Here is a 14,549-nt window from a genome sequence, read left to right on the forward strand (position 1 = left end):
AAAAACCTACATTGACAGAAAAGTGTGAAGTGTTAATTTACCGATGTGAACTGGTACATAAAAACATTACTGTACAAAGCATATCATTATTTATCTTCTTTGTTTGGCATTTTTTTCGTGCTTTATTCAATACATTTTATGTTTTATTTATTTCATTTTGATTTTATGTTTTATTTTCTTGTTTAACCATGTCTTTGCAGATGGGCCTGTTTTTTACTACGTAAATACAAATCATCGTATGTATGTAACTCATATATAACTAGCTACTCAAGATAGTTGACGCATTCATATTACTTTCTAGAAGATGCTAAAACCTTGCCGTTTAGGGTATAAATACGTACAAACCTCTGTATGTATGGGCACATTGATTTTTGTGCCCGTTTCATTCAAGACAAACTACTGTACAACCTTCTTTGAATCCTTTTACAAATGTTAGCCAGCTAGCAATTTTCTGCACTGCACCAGCATTTAAAGTGCACGAGCAAGCGTCATCCTCAATAAGTAATAATCCGCACTAAGTTAGCTTATTTTTTTCGAGCACTCTCTGTACCAGCAGCAAAGTTGTGTCTTCCTGGCAATTTCTGCTTTTCACTACCCAAAAATAATAAACTAGATCAACAGCTCAAGTCACGTTACTCCAAAGGTATGTGCGTACGCTATTGTATAGTAAATAAAATTTCATTTTTTAATGACCATTATATGGTCAAGTGTACGAGAGACCGCTTTTGAGAATTGCAACGCACGGCCTTTACAGTCAAGTTAGGTTTCAAAAGGTTTTAACTTGACTCGCTAAAGGCTATAGTAAAAGCTGGGAAGCGAAAAGATTTTAGTGATGAAAAGTAAAAATTTAATGAAATAGTTAAAAATACATACTGAAACTCAGCTTTAACTAGCTTTGAATGTGTGTTTAGTAAGATAAACATATTTGAAGTGAATTAAAAGCTTGTTGTACGTACTTCTTGATAGTAAGAACTCCTTACCGTGCGTACTGCATTTCGTACACACATGATGCTGCATTTTACAGTTTTGCAGATTATAATCACTAGGAGCACTTAATACAATGCAGTTACTGTAGGTAACTATAGCTACTAAAATTATCATATTATTTTGTTACTAATTTTTAATATGTACAACATTTTTATAAAATTTTGGACGATTTTTACCCTTTTTCTTTGCATTGTGTAATTACAATGGTTTCTATACCCCTACATACGATTTTTTCACTATACGATGCAAACCTTGGAACGGATTAACATCGTATCTCGAGGGTGCACTGTATATTTAGAGCATGGTTAGTAGCATGGGTCACAGGCGTACTTGCCTCTGAGCCATGGTAGGCAGATATCATAATAGAAAAAGGCTTACGATGGTTGGGGCTTGTTCAAAGAATGCACCATAAGCGATTGCCAAGACAACTATTATAATATAATAGTATATAATAAGTATGTAATATAATAATTTCAAATATTATTTGAAATTCTTTAAAGGAAAGAGGAATCAGGGTTGACTCAGACTGAGAAAGAAAGATGTAGCTGAGTGTAACATGAAGTTGAGAGAACTGGATACAAACAGATGGTAATAGAAGGTAGACAACAGGGCTATATGGAAGCCAGTGATAAAACCATAAGACAGCCATTGTTGTAATATAGAGAGATACAGATAGAGAGAGAAAAGTTTATCAATAATATTCTATCACAATGTACTTTAGTTATGTTCAAAATGTCAGCTTTAGGTAATTTTGATTACGGCTACAAAAATAATCACCTATATGTACTTCAAAGTTTCAATTTTAAACTGCGTTGTTTTCTGGCATAGGATGTTTCTCTGCAGCGAATGAGTTGAAAGGTCAATATATCCTTGCTATCATTAGCTAAGGCCTAACAACTCAAGCTGCATTAGCTGTTATGTATTATTAAAAGATATCAACTACATATAGAAGCAGTAATAAAATAATCAATATGTAAGTGAATATAACAAAAAACAATTAGTGCTATAATTTGTTTTTGTAGAATGTCAGGTGTTAGCTCTAATGTCTAATGACTGCGCAAGCAAGAAATGAGCTTTAGCAAAATTCACTAGTAAAGTTCACTCTAGTGAAATTTATTTGACTTATAAAACTAGAGTGTTGGATTAGGTTAATCATATTTTTATTTTTTCAGCTTGATGTTCTTCTCTGATTTCTGTTTCACGCTACTGCACTTTTCAGGTTTCATGGTTTACCATCAGTATTTTTCTATACCCCTTACCAAGTCTTGACCAGTACCATAGGTCACTACTTTTAGAGACCAATTCAATTTTTCCCTTTTATCTTTCATTTATAAATGTTTGTTGTCAACTAGCCAAAGTGATGTTTATTACTGGCATTGCACCATTCATCAGGTTTAAGTCTTGACACAGCGCAGTTAACACATTTCACTTTTAAATAGAAAATTTAATATAACAAGCTTGAAAGAGAATAGCTATTTATTATTTCTATTAACATAGTATAGAACAAAATAAAATATAATTTAACATTATTTGATGGACCTCAACCAATCGCATACTGAGAAAAACTATTAAAAAATTCAGTGAAATGATTAGTTGAAATGATTGTCATAGAGTTGGTACGGAGGTGGATCATCGACTATCTCTAACTCTTTATAGTCTGGCGGGGGTACGTCTACTACTACAGATGTGTTGCAGTGGCCTGTGGCTGTCAGATATGACTGACTAGAAAGAGGTGTAGGCTGACTTGTCTCCATGTCTTCATTTCTCCTATTTCTCTTTCTACAAAAAATATTCTCTTAGAGAAAACTAGCATGCTGTAAAATCAAGCACTTTGGCCAATTCTACTCAAGAGATGACTACTCTTGCTTAATAAAAAGTAAAGTGTTATTTTACTAAGAAAGAGTAATCTATCTGCACATGGCCAGTACATATAATTTGGCATAGGTGTCATACAAGTGCCTATATAATCAAACGATGATAAAAATTGACTGGTAATCTTTATGAATAATTCAGGGTCAAACGAAAGAGAATAGAAATAACCAAAAATAAAGGAAAAATGGAGTTATTTTACTGGATTTGAATTTATGCTGAATTATCTCACGCTACTGCTGTATTTTCTTGTATTAAAAACTAGACCGCTAGCAGCACTTTTAAGAAGTTAAAAAATAATTTAGCTTGTTTACACTTATGTTCAACCCTGCTTTGACGCAACTTAGCAGTGCACAGCTTAGCTCCAAATTAAGTACAACAAATTATTACCACTTTCCTTATATTAACAATCATCTACCAAATGAAATCTAGCTGCACAGTCATTTTTTGTAAACCAAAGAAACTTATAAAGCACATGCCATAATAGATGAATTGTAAGCATACATATTATACACATGACATTGATGTACATGTAGGCTAAATATTTGGCTCCATAGTTCTAACAAAAAGGTTCTACATTGTTTTAGATGAACTATTCATTTAAAGGCACAAAGTTGAAGGATGCACTCGACAGCAACTTTGTACTAATTTCTATTAAATATACTTGATTTATTATTTGGAGTTATTACTACTTACCGCTGACAACTTTTATTGTGCTAACCTAAATGTAAGTTTTCAGTTTTTGTTCAGCATCTTCCAAAGTTGGGAAACAAATGAGTGATGAATCAAACAGAATGAAACAAGGAAAAGATTTCCAATCAAAAGAATCCAATTACAATAATGCCATCAAATTGACTTGGCTGTTGTTATAGCAGGTGTATGATTGCTTTAAAAGGCAGGAAGTAAAACAAATGGACTGTTTAAAGAATGGAAGTTCGGATTACTATAAATTTGATGCCTGAGCTAAAAGTACAGTATCCTTCATCAACTTGTTACATTTTGGTTTGTTTTTTACATGTAAGTTTTACATTAACTATATAGTTAAACTAGCTTTTAGTATCAAACGCATGTTTGTAAAAACAAACTTCACAGTAAATGGTTATAATTAACTGTTTACAGGTCTGAGACAATGTTCTAACATTTTAAACACCAACACAATACAAATTTGAGTTTTCAAATCATTTATCATAAAAGGTGAACTTACACAGAAATCTAATAGATCTTATCAGAAAGTATCGGTATTTTTCCACCACTTGCGATTGTTTTTGGTGTTTGAGGACTGCCAGAACGTTTCAAAATTAAAATTGACAAAACTTGATCACGGTTACAATGCTCAGAAGAAAAATATGTGTGAAAGGATGATCACTAGTTCCTATAATTGCCTCAGATGATATCGGCTATTGTGTTCAAGTTGCAGCATTATGAATCTCTATTCTGTCAGTTATTTTCCAACTATTGGCGTCATAATCACAAGATCGTTTGATCTGAGCATTTTAACGTTGTTCAAGTTTTGTTGATTTTAATATTGAAACATCCTGGCAATTAGATCACCTCAAACATAAAAAAAATTGCAAATGATAGAAAAATGCGAATACTTTTTAATCAAATCTACTGCAATTTGGTGCAAGTTCATCTTTAAGAAAAGTGAGAGTAGAACAACCAGACTTGTTGTTCTACTTAGTAGAAAAAGGCTTTAACAACTTACTTGGCTTCTCTGAGCTTGCGGCCTGCTAATGCCAGCAATAGTAAAATTGCGACGAGGATAGGAATAGTAATCAGCACTGGAAAAGTAAAATAAATACATGAGAAAACTTTGTAAATATATAGAACAGGAAAGCAACTTACCAACAATTTAGAATACCAAACATTTCTTAAAAGTGTAAATGAACCAGACTGTTCAAACTTGAACAGCCTTGGAGACATCTTGAGTCTCAGGAACAAAACTACTGGACTAATAAGTTGCGTGACCAACTAGCCTGATTTCCAACAGTTTTGCATCTGCTAAAACCAATACTAGTATAACGGCCAGAGTTGAATTTATTAGTTTGTGAATGGCTGTATAAAACTTCTCTGTTCAGAGCTCAGCTATTTTTGAATACAAAGTTTTTTGCTTATTTGGCAGCCTTATAAATTTAGTCAATTGTCTCTCAGCCCACTAGCAAGAAAGCTATCTAGCCATAAAAATGACTAACGGCCGTTAAAACTCTGAAGGGCCTAGTGGACCGAGTTCAGGTAAAACAGGATGCTAAAACAGAGTTGTTAAGCAGAGCCTTCTAGTTGCAAAACCCCTATTTTAATTCATTTGAAACAGAAGTTGTCTTTTCAACTCACCAGAATGTATGTGCATGGTTATTGACAGTTTGAAAACCAACTATGGTATTAAAAACACATTTAATGATGTATCAAAAAAATAGCAAATTATCCTTTATAAATAAATGTTTTACCTAAATGCTATCCATCTTTTGGAAATGAAAACTTTTTTCTAACAACAACTTTTTTATAATATACATATATACTTGCAGACATTTTAGTACCACATTAGCACAGGCATTAAGAACTGCCGATCGATGCAGTAGAATTAGTAAAAGATTTGACCTTAAAATATTATTTTCACATACTCATCACTTAAATATTTACACATTATTAGTCTACAACCACATTAAAGGTACAGCCACGTGTAACGAATTATCCGTTAATCTGACCGAATTCACAAAATTCACAGAACTCACAGATTTATTCGACCAAATACCACAAAATTATTTGAGCTGTGCATGAGCACCGAATTCGTCGACAAAATGCTTTTAATTGGGTAAACGAGTTATTAGCAAGCACGATTCTAAAGGCTTTTGCGATTAGCATAGTCCAAGACACATGACACACAATAAAAGTACGAGTGCAATTCAACATAGTACATACGATGCAATTGCTGATATTGTGCTATTGTTGATTATCGAGTGCGATTCTAACAGCTTTTAAAATTTACGTAGTCAGAAGCACATAAGGCGACACGCAAGAAAATAATTACAGCAATTCGCCATAGTAAATACGATGGAACTGACTTGGTTGAGCTAAAGATGGCAACTTTTTCTACCACGGAACTTTTGCTGCTAAAAATAAAATTGTTATTATGAAAAAAGAAAAGATTTGTAGACATAGTGTCCGTATGATGAAAACCAACAATAGAGCAATCTGAGCAATTGCATTGTATGTACTATGTTGAATTGCACTCGTACTGTTATTGTGTGTCGTCATACGTGTCTTGGACTATACTAATCACAAAAGCTGCTAGAATCTTGCTTGATAATAACTCGTTTACCCAATTAAAAGCGTTTCATCAGCGAATTCAGTGAGCATATGCACAGCTCAGATAATTCTGTGATATTCTGCCGAATAAATCTGTGAATTTTGTGAATTCGGTCAGATTAACGGATAATTGGTTACATGTGGCCGTACCTTGAGGGTGTGATCAAAAAAAACGCAAAGTAAGGTAGTTTTAACCCGCTGCAAGAACAATTTGGTCCTATTCAATAGGATAACTGATAAAATCAGCTACCAGTGATATCATTCTACACTCATCAGTTTGCTGCCCTAAACAACAATTCAACAAGCATTCTATGTGTACCTTTTCAACTGTCTTGTCAAAACTATAGTTACTCTTTTCTGGCTGTAGCCAAATGTGTATGTAGAATGTAGCCCGTTATAAAAATGTTGATGAGTACAATGACCCGCATTTAGATGGTTCTGCATAAAGATCTCTGCTTAAACACAAAATTTTATGAAGAGATTGTTTTATCTAAGCAATGGCCCGATAGAAAATGTAAGAAAGTTTTTTTTTTATACAAATTAAAAGTCACATGAGTTGTAGTATTTGAGAGCTGTGATCAGTTCGTTTTTTATTTTTTATTTTGCTAAGACTGGGTGGTTGAATGAAAAAACTTTGTTTGCTCTTTGGTGTTAATATATTTTTAGCAGATTTTTACCAAATTGTATAAAATTAGAACATTGAAAACAAGCTAGACCAGTTCTCACACATTCAAGTCATTTTAAGCTGACCATAAAATATAAGAATATTAAGTATCAATATAAATCCATGAATTTCTAAATTGCATGATTAGATTCTGAGAACAGAGCCGAATTATCGAAGTTCAACAGCTGATTGATATTAATTACATGTATATCAATACTGCATCTAGAAAGAAACACTTACCACTGAGGAAGAACTTTTTGCAGAGAAGTTTCATGCATTCTGTAAAATAGAAAAATGAGAAAGATGAGGCTAGAAGTGAGATATAATCGAAAAACTTATCCTTAAAATTTTTTAAACTGACAAAATCAATTACTAAATGTGTGTACAATGTTAATGAGTATCATTCTTTGTTAATATAGCAGCAATTGTTAATGAAAACTAGAGTCATTCATAAATCTATGGTTTTTGATTAATAGTTCTGGTTCAAAACTAATTGGAAAAAATCATAACAAAAAAGCTATTTCACTTCACCAAATTACACCCAAGTTTACCCAGACCAATCACAACCCTTGGAGCTCCAGTGCATGACATGGGGTCCTTAGCTATTAGAGCAAGGAAGTGTAGCTAGCTAGCTAGCACTGTTTGCTTGTCTGCTACTAGTGAGTACTTATTGCTTATGACCTTGACCTGCGGTGGTGTATCTGTTATATTCTGCTGCCCAGTCATTTGAGCAAAGCATAGGATTTGATATTATTTAACATAACCATAATTTTGTAGTAGTAATGTTACATGTTACACGTATGCAATATTAAACATAACCATAACATTGTAGTAGTGATGTTACATGTTACACATATGAAATATTAAACAACCAAATGAAATAACATGTGAAATGCTCACTAGGGTGTGTTGTGAATCAAATGATTGTGAGTAGCTAATACTATCACTAGAACATGTATTCAGCATCATATTTCTTCATTGGCTTTTAGCCTGTAATCGGTAAATTCCCATATTATACTTTGAAAATTATTGCTTATAATTATTTCGCTTGTAACCACCTCAATTGAATATACTGCAATAAATGTGTACTTTGTAAAACTCTCAATCGAGCACAAATTCTTACAATAAACAGTAAAAATGTATTTTTTGTGTACATTGCAGCAAACTAACTTGCTTTTTGGATTGTGAAAGTTTCATATTAATTTTCAAGAGGCAATGCAGAAAGAAGTGAATATAATGAAAATATAAAAAATACTGTAAATATACAGTCATACCTGTCATATCCTTCAACATGTATTTAGGAAAGAGGTTAAGATTAGATGGAAATTGAAAATATTATAGATTATGACAATTCACAAATTAATCTAAAGCCAGCCATTCGCACATATTTCTTATTTCCTATGACGTAACCGTTAAGGAAATTTAATGTCAAATTCATTTTAAGAATAACAAAAAAGTCACACAATTGTTTTCACTATTGTATTATGTAGATATGCATATTATATATTTTTAATAAGAGAGCAGTTTGTTAGGTTTGTGTCACATAAATTGAACATATGTCACTGAGAAGATGTGTGAAGATAATATGTCACTGAGATTATAGAGTTTGCATTGTAGCAATATTAAATAACTTTGTAATGGACAGTTTATCATGGTTAGTCTTAGTTAACATAATTTTATTCTTCATAGTTAGCATGCGAAGAGTCAGCAAAGTTTTAATAGCTAGTCTGTTAAGTCAGGATTATGTGAAACCCACAGATTAATTTCAAGTGAAACAAATGCAGTTTTAAATATTTTTAGATTTTAGATTTTTTACTTGAAAAGTTTAAAATTGCGTCTGTGTATTTATGATGATAAAACCATTCTTCAAAAATTATTCCATTAAGCAAATGGAAAACTCACTATTGAACTTTACTCATACAACACTTAAGCGCAACAAAAAGGTCAGTGGTTGTTTTTAGATCAGACATAGTGTTCGTTAGTAAGAGAAAATGTAATTAATACCAAATATACATGTTTTCCAAGAGTCACTAGACGATTTGATATTGCAAATAGACGATTCGCTATATATCGTGATATTATTATAATGTAAAAAAAGTTCTAACTTGTTGCTGATATTTTTGTATATCTTAAATTAAAAAGAAGCTAGTGTGTGTTTGTGATAATCAGAAACATTTATTTCATGAATACCCGTATGCACGAAAAGCCTTGTAATGAGCTTATTATAAGAATACAAGGCCCATGCATGTTAGTTCTAGTATCACTCAGTCTGATAATCATCAGGTGTAAGATATGGTGGGTATAAGATATGGTGGAGGTAAGATTGGTGATATCCCTTTAAATGGTGCTATTTTCAAATCGTCTACCTTAAAAATCACCACCAAACACTTAAATCGTTTACCGTGAAGCTTATTTTATTACAAGCTGAATTGTTGAAGTCAAGCCAAAAGCATGCTTAGCAGTTCCTTGATAATCAATCGATCCAAGGGTAACTTGGCACGAGTCATGGATACAGCAGACAGATTAACTAACCTGGTTGAACTGTTGTACTAGTAAACTGTCCACCATGCAGAGTACCGTTGGATGTACCAGCCAGCACTGAAAAGCAAACATGAAAATAGAAACACTAGTAACTTATGGGTTTATGGGGAATATCTAGCTTGACAACGCATGTACAATGGCTTGTTTTTATAGTAGGTATACAGAGAATGTAATGATACTGTAATGGACTGACAGTTATTGGCTATATAAGCGTTTAACATCGTGTTTTTCATTGAGTTTCACATCTTGTTTCACATTGTCTTGCACATCGTGTTTCAATTTGTGTTTCACATCGGTGTTTCACACCATGTTTCACAATGTCTTGCACATCGTGTTTCAATTTGTTTTTCACATCGGTGTTTCACACCATGTTTCACAATGTCTTGCACATCGTGTTTTAAAGTATGTTTTACATCATATTTTTCAATATGCTATAATACAGCATATATACTTTCAAACTGTAAACATCTGCTAGTAGTAACAGATGTATAAACAAAAAGCGTTATCAAACACATGGGTTTTTTTGCTTTTAGGTTTAAAAATTAACATTCAGATAGCAGCTGTTGCGTACTCAGTTTAACATGTTTGTAACATAATTTAGGCAAAACATTTTAGGAAAATAGTTTGTGGAAAAAGTCATGTTAGCCAGCCAGCTACTCCGTTGAATGCTATGATATACATGTGCATACTTGAGAAAAAGAGAACAAACAATGCTTGAGGTGGTTAGACACAAATACAAGCCTATTATGCTCACTAGGACATACTTCAATACAAACCATGTCCAGAATTTTGATTGATAAATTTTGAGTGCTGTATAAATTAGACATTTGTTATGACAGAGCTAGACATACCTTGAGAACACGGGATTATAGATGAGCTATACGATGCCGTATCAAGCCTGCAGTATCGAATCTTTTCTACTGGAGGCACAAAAAAAAAGGAAATTGGTTCTTGTTTTACTAGAGAGTACCAGTCTGAAGGAAGACAGTCTCTTGTACCATCTGATTTATATGCTGAGATTTGATAGTGAACCCATCGGTTTGGAGTAAGAGTCATGTGGCGGTCATCCATATAGAAATACTTGCCTAAAAGGAAACACCAACGTGGAAGTTTACTCAATCATCTGATGTGTCATCGTTGAGTAATTAGGAATTATTTTCTATTATTGTAATGATATTCTTAACTTGATTTATTTATGCATAGCTTTACAGTTGGTGTGAAGGCGGCATGAAAATAGTCTAAAGGTTATTTTGTTTAATTGAAACCTGTTTATTTAGGTGACAAGCCCTCAACACTGTCAAGTATCATCAGGACAAAAGGCTACAGAGTGTATCCTTTGTGGGTGTGCGGTAAATCATCATTTCCACACTTGCATAATTATACTATAAAAGATGCAAGGGGATATGCTAATTACTATAAACTGGTGAAGCTGCTTGACAGTTGCTAAGCTACTTAGCTCTCTTCTGCCTCATGAAAAGGCCCTCTAAAGATGAACTGAACTCATTGAATTCGGTTGCGTTGCTACTCTCTAGCAGCAACCTAATGACCTAGAACTCCTGACCTGCAAGCAACAGGTCGGGGTTCAACTCCCAAAAAAGGCTACTAGTGGTGACACGAATGACATTAAACTTTATGTTTCTCTCTGCAAATGACATGTCTCAAGTCCTTAATGTTCCCTTACTACTAGAATCAGCCATGTCTAACCAAGATCACAGAGCTCTTGAAAACATGCACACAACCTCTGCTCGCAGTAAGCTTAGCAGACATCATAATCGATCTACGAGGTATAATAGTGCACACACACACACTGCTCTCTTGTCTTGTTTGTCAGTAGCTCTACAAATTAAGCATGTTGCTGAAAAAAAGACTTAGTATTTTCTATTTTCTGTTTTCAGCTTTTTTCAAACTCTACTAGTAATGAACTGCAGTGGACCAGCCATCAACTTTGACTATAATTTCTACATGCTCTCTTTTAGCCCAATATCAAAGTTAATTCTCGTTGTTAAAACCAAACAAAACACTGAATAGAAGTTCTGCAAACTTATCAAGTATGCAAAGGTAGTAGAGCAGTCTGGACAGTATCTAATCACTGACGATTTCTTAGCTAAATTTGGTTCTGTGAGTTGGCAAATGTTTATGGTAACCACTTAAACAAGGCGTTAGGCGGATCATGCATACTCAATAGATCCAATTTAGTGGATAACAAAACCGGCGGTTTGTCTGGCATGTCCACCCAAAGCTGAATAATTTACCACAGGTATGACTAATACCAGGTCTCTCCTATTCATTCTGGTAGGTTCTATTATTGCATCCTTCAAATGGATTTACAACTTTACTATTATGAATTCTGGTGAAAGAGTATTTAATTAAGTCAAGTGTCAATCGCACAAAAGAATTAATCTTAATGCTAATTTATATTGCAATAATCATAGACTGTTACCACAGTGTTGTTATACCTTTAGGAGAGTAGTCCATGTAGTGTCGCTGATCGTAAGCTGTAAAATCTACAGTGCTCGTGTTGGTGCTGTAGCCAGAATAAAAGACAATGCATCGCCGTAGTTCATAATCTACATAAAAAGATACCATAACCGGTATGCAGGCTTCAAAGGTTGAGAAGAGGTTTTTGGGCACAGTACAAAGAAAGGAATATACATAAACCCATCATCCATCAGGCCTCTGCTACCATATATAATACGTTATGTGTTTTAGTATCGATTTGATTAATATATTTACAGAGAGCTCAGCACTTTAGTCTGGTAATAAATATAATAATACATTATCAAAAACAGAGCAGCAAGTACATATCATAGTAATATAAAATATGTATAAATAGTAATGCGACATCATGTATAAAACATCTTGTAACAAACAATGTTTCATTTGCATAGATAAGGTGTGCTGATAAGGTAAAGAAGCAGCACATAAATTGATTCTGTGTTATTGACAACATTACAATAAACTCGGAGCAAGTCAACCACATAGTTTTGAAAACTCCTTTTTAATCTTTATTCAGTTCTGTAGTTTTAAAACCAAATTGAAGACCGAGTTTGTTAACGTAAATGCGAAAATGAGAACTACCTCCAACAAACTTGTAAGAAATGTTAACATGTAGACTAATATTTCTGTGAATTTGAGAATAATTTACTTGCTTTAATAAGTAGATAGCATGTTGAAAACTTGATTAATGTTGTGGTACGTATGTGGACAAATACAGCAAAGGTTCATACAAAAAAGTGGTTGACCTGTGATGGAAACACAACCGAAGAATGCCAGAGTTTAATTTATCATATTATCTAAATAGTTACAATTAGAATATGACCAGGTTTGAAAAAGAGGCTCTCCAACCAGAAAACATTTTGTACCGAATCTACTCATGGTTAACTACTTTTCCTACATAATCTTTAGTCATGGCTAGTAGAGTGATTAATCTCGTATTTTTCGACACTTTTGCACGTAAAGTCTTAGTAAGTTCCGCTACAGGTAATAAATTGTAATTAAAGTTCCGCTACTGGCAAGTGGTCTATAATAAATTGGTACCAGATATTTACTCACCTTGTATTCCTCCATCTGGTCGATACACGACTCTTGTTCCTCGGGTACTGTAGTTTTCCTTATAGGTGAAGAACACAACTCCTTGACACAACTGAACAAGTGCTAGCACCAAAAAAAGCTGCATTTTCTCTCAAAAGGTAGACCTTATTCTGATCATTGAAATACTGAGTGTGTTGAAAAGCTACCTTTTACTTCTTTGTAAGACCTTCTCAAATGAGCAACCCGATACATGTCCATGGAAGCTTGGGAAGCAGTAATTTGCATAATGGTATAAATACGTGCCTACCCAACCATGAAACAAGCTTGATATGGCTCATTTACCAGTTTCACTAAAAATCCATTTATTAATAGCGTTTTCAGTTTTACTATATAGTTGTGATATTAAAGGATATATTGTCGTGGCAAAGCAGCAGCTCACACATATGGACATATCTCGTTAGATACTATCACCCAGCTTATACAAGTGTTATGCATTGGCAGCTTGCCAAACACACACTTTTTAAAGAGTGACTCTTGTCAAAATTTGTAAGATTTTATCAAAAATGATAGATATTTTTTATCGTTTGAGATTTCGCTCGATGTTTTGGGTGATCTAACAGCCAAGATGTTAAAAAGTTAAAGTCGATAAAACATAATCGGCGGGGAAACGCTTCGATAAAAAAAGGTTGGCTCAGATTTACCGAAAATGATGACATTTGTCATACATTTTTCTTTTTAAAAGATAAATGTACGGCCTCACTGACATTGGGTACTTATATTTTTATACAGAATTTAAAGGAAAACTGGAATGAGTTTGAACCAACCCATATTTAAATTATTTGAAACTTTGGCAGCATGAATCTGAGGCTATCTTTAAAATTTTATTTTAACAATTATGGGCGAATAAAAATTAAATATACTGTATATTAATAAAAACTCGTAACACTGAAACTTGAAGGCAATAGCCAATGTCATAATGAGAGAGAGACAAACAGGAAGTGCGACTATCAATGTCCTTTTTAAAGTCTTTTACTTCTGTAAGTTTTAACTGCCGTATGGTTTAGTTGATTTTAATTTTAAATATCCTGGCAGTCAGATCACCTACAACAACAAACAAAATCTCAAATGATTGACAATTATCTATACTTTCTGATAAAATCTTTTCAAATGTGGTACGAGGAACCCTTCAAGATAGTCTGTTAGAGCAAAGCTCAGTAAGCCTGTCCTGTTTTGATAGACGCAAAGGCAAAAATGCAGCTGTGGTCACTAATACTACCTTGTCACATAATTACAATTATAGAGTAAGCTTATTGGTTAAAAGCATCTATCTCACCAAATGCCATCCTGACAACGTCTGAGAAAATTATTTTCAAGCAGAAGTCATTCCAATGAGTCAATAAAATATTTCTGCAACAAACTCATTTTTAGAGTAATAGAGTTTGATTAAATGAAAAATATATTTATAAATAGCTCGATTCAGAAATTTCTGTTGACCACAGAGTATTGAGCAACAAGAAAAATATATCAGTAACTGCTGATGATTATCAGAAATTCGTGATGTTTATATCAGCAATCAGTCATAGTTGTTGTTGTATTTTCGGGACAGTTTATATCAAAACTCTGACTAAAGAGGATTGACAAGCATGGCAAAAAC

At 33.4% G+C, this 14,549-nt stretch overlaps 1 protein-coding gene across 1 annotated transcript; it reads right to left on the reverse strand.

Annotated features, from left to right (window-relative positions):
• Positions 1-2,456: 2,456 nt before the first annotated feature.
• LOC137403839 (uncharacterized) lies at positions 2,457-13,262 on the reverse strand. The gene is made up of 7 exons (XM_068089907.1): positions 12,917-13,262; positions 11,821-11,931; positions 10,216-10,449; positions 9,356-9,421; positions 7,064-7,102; positions 4,562-4,637; positions 2,457-2,766 (listed from the first exon to the last, which is right to left on the reverse strand). The coding sequence occupies exons 1-7, from the start codon at positions 13,038-13,040 to the stop codon at positions 2,577-2,579; spliced, it is 840 nt and encodes a 279-aa protein (XP_067946008.1). The 5' UTR covers positions 13,041-13,262; the 3' UTR covers positions 2,457-2,576.
• Positions 13,263-14,549: the final 1,287 nt, after the last annotated feature.

The sequence above is a fragment of the Watersipora subatra genome, chromosome 9 (assembly GCF_963576615.1).
Source record: "Watersipora subatra chromosome 9, tzWatSuba1.1, whole genome shotgun sequence".
In the NCBI taxonomy this organism is placed as follows: Eukaryota; Metazoa; Bryozoa; class Gymnolaemata; order Cheilostomatida; family Watersiporidae; genus Watersipora; species Watersipora subatra.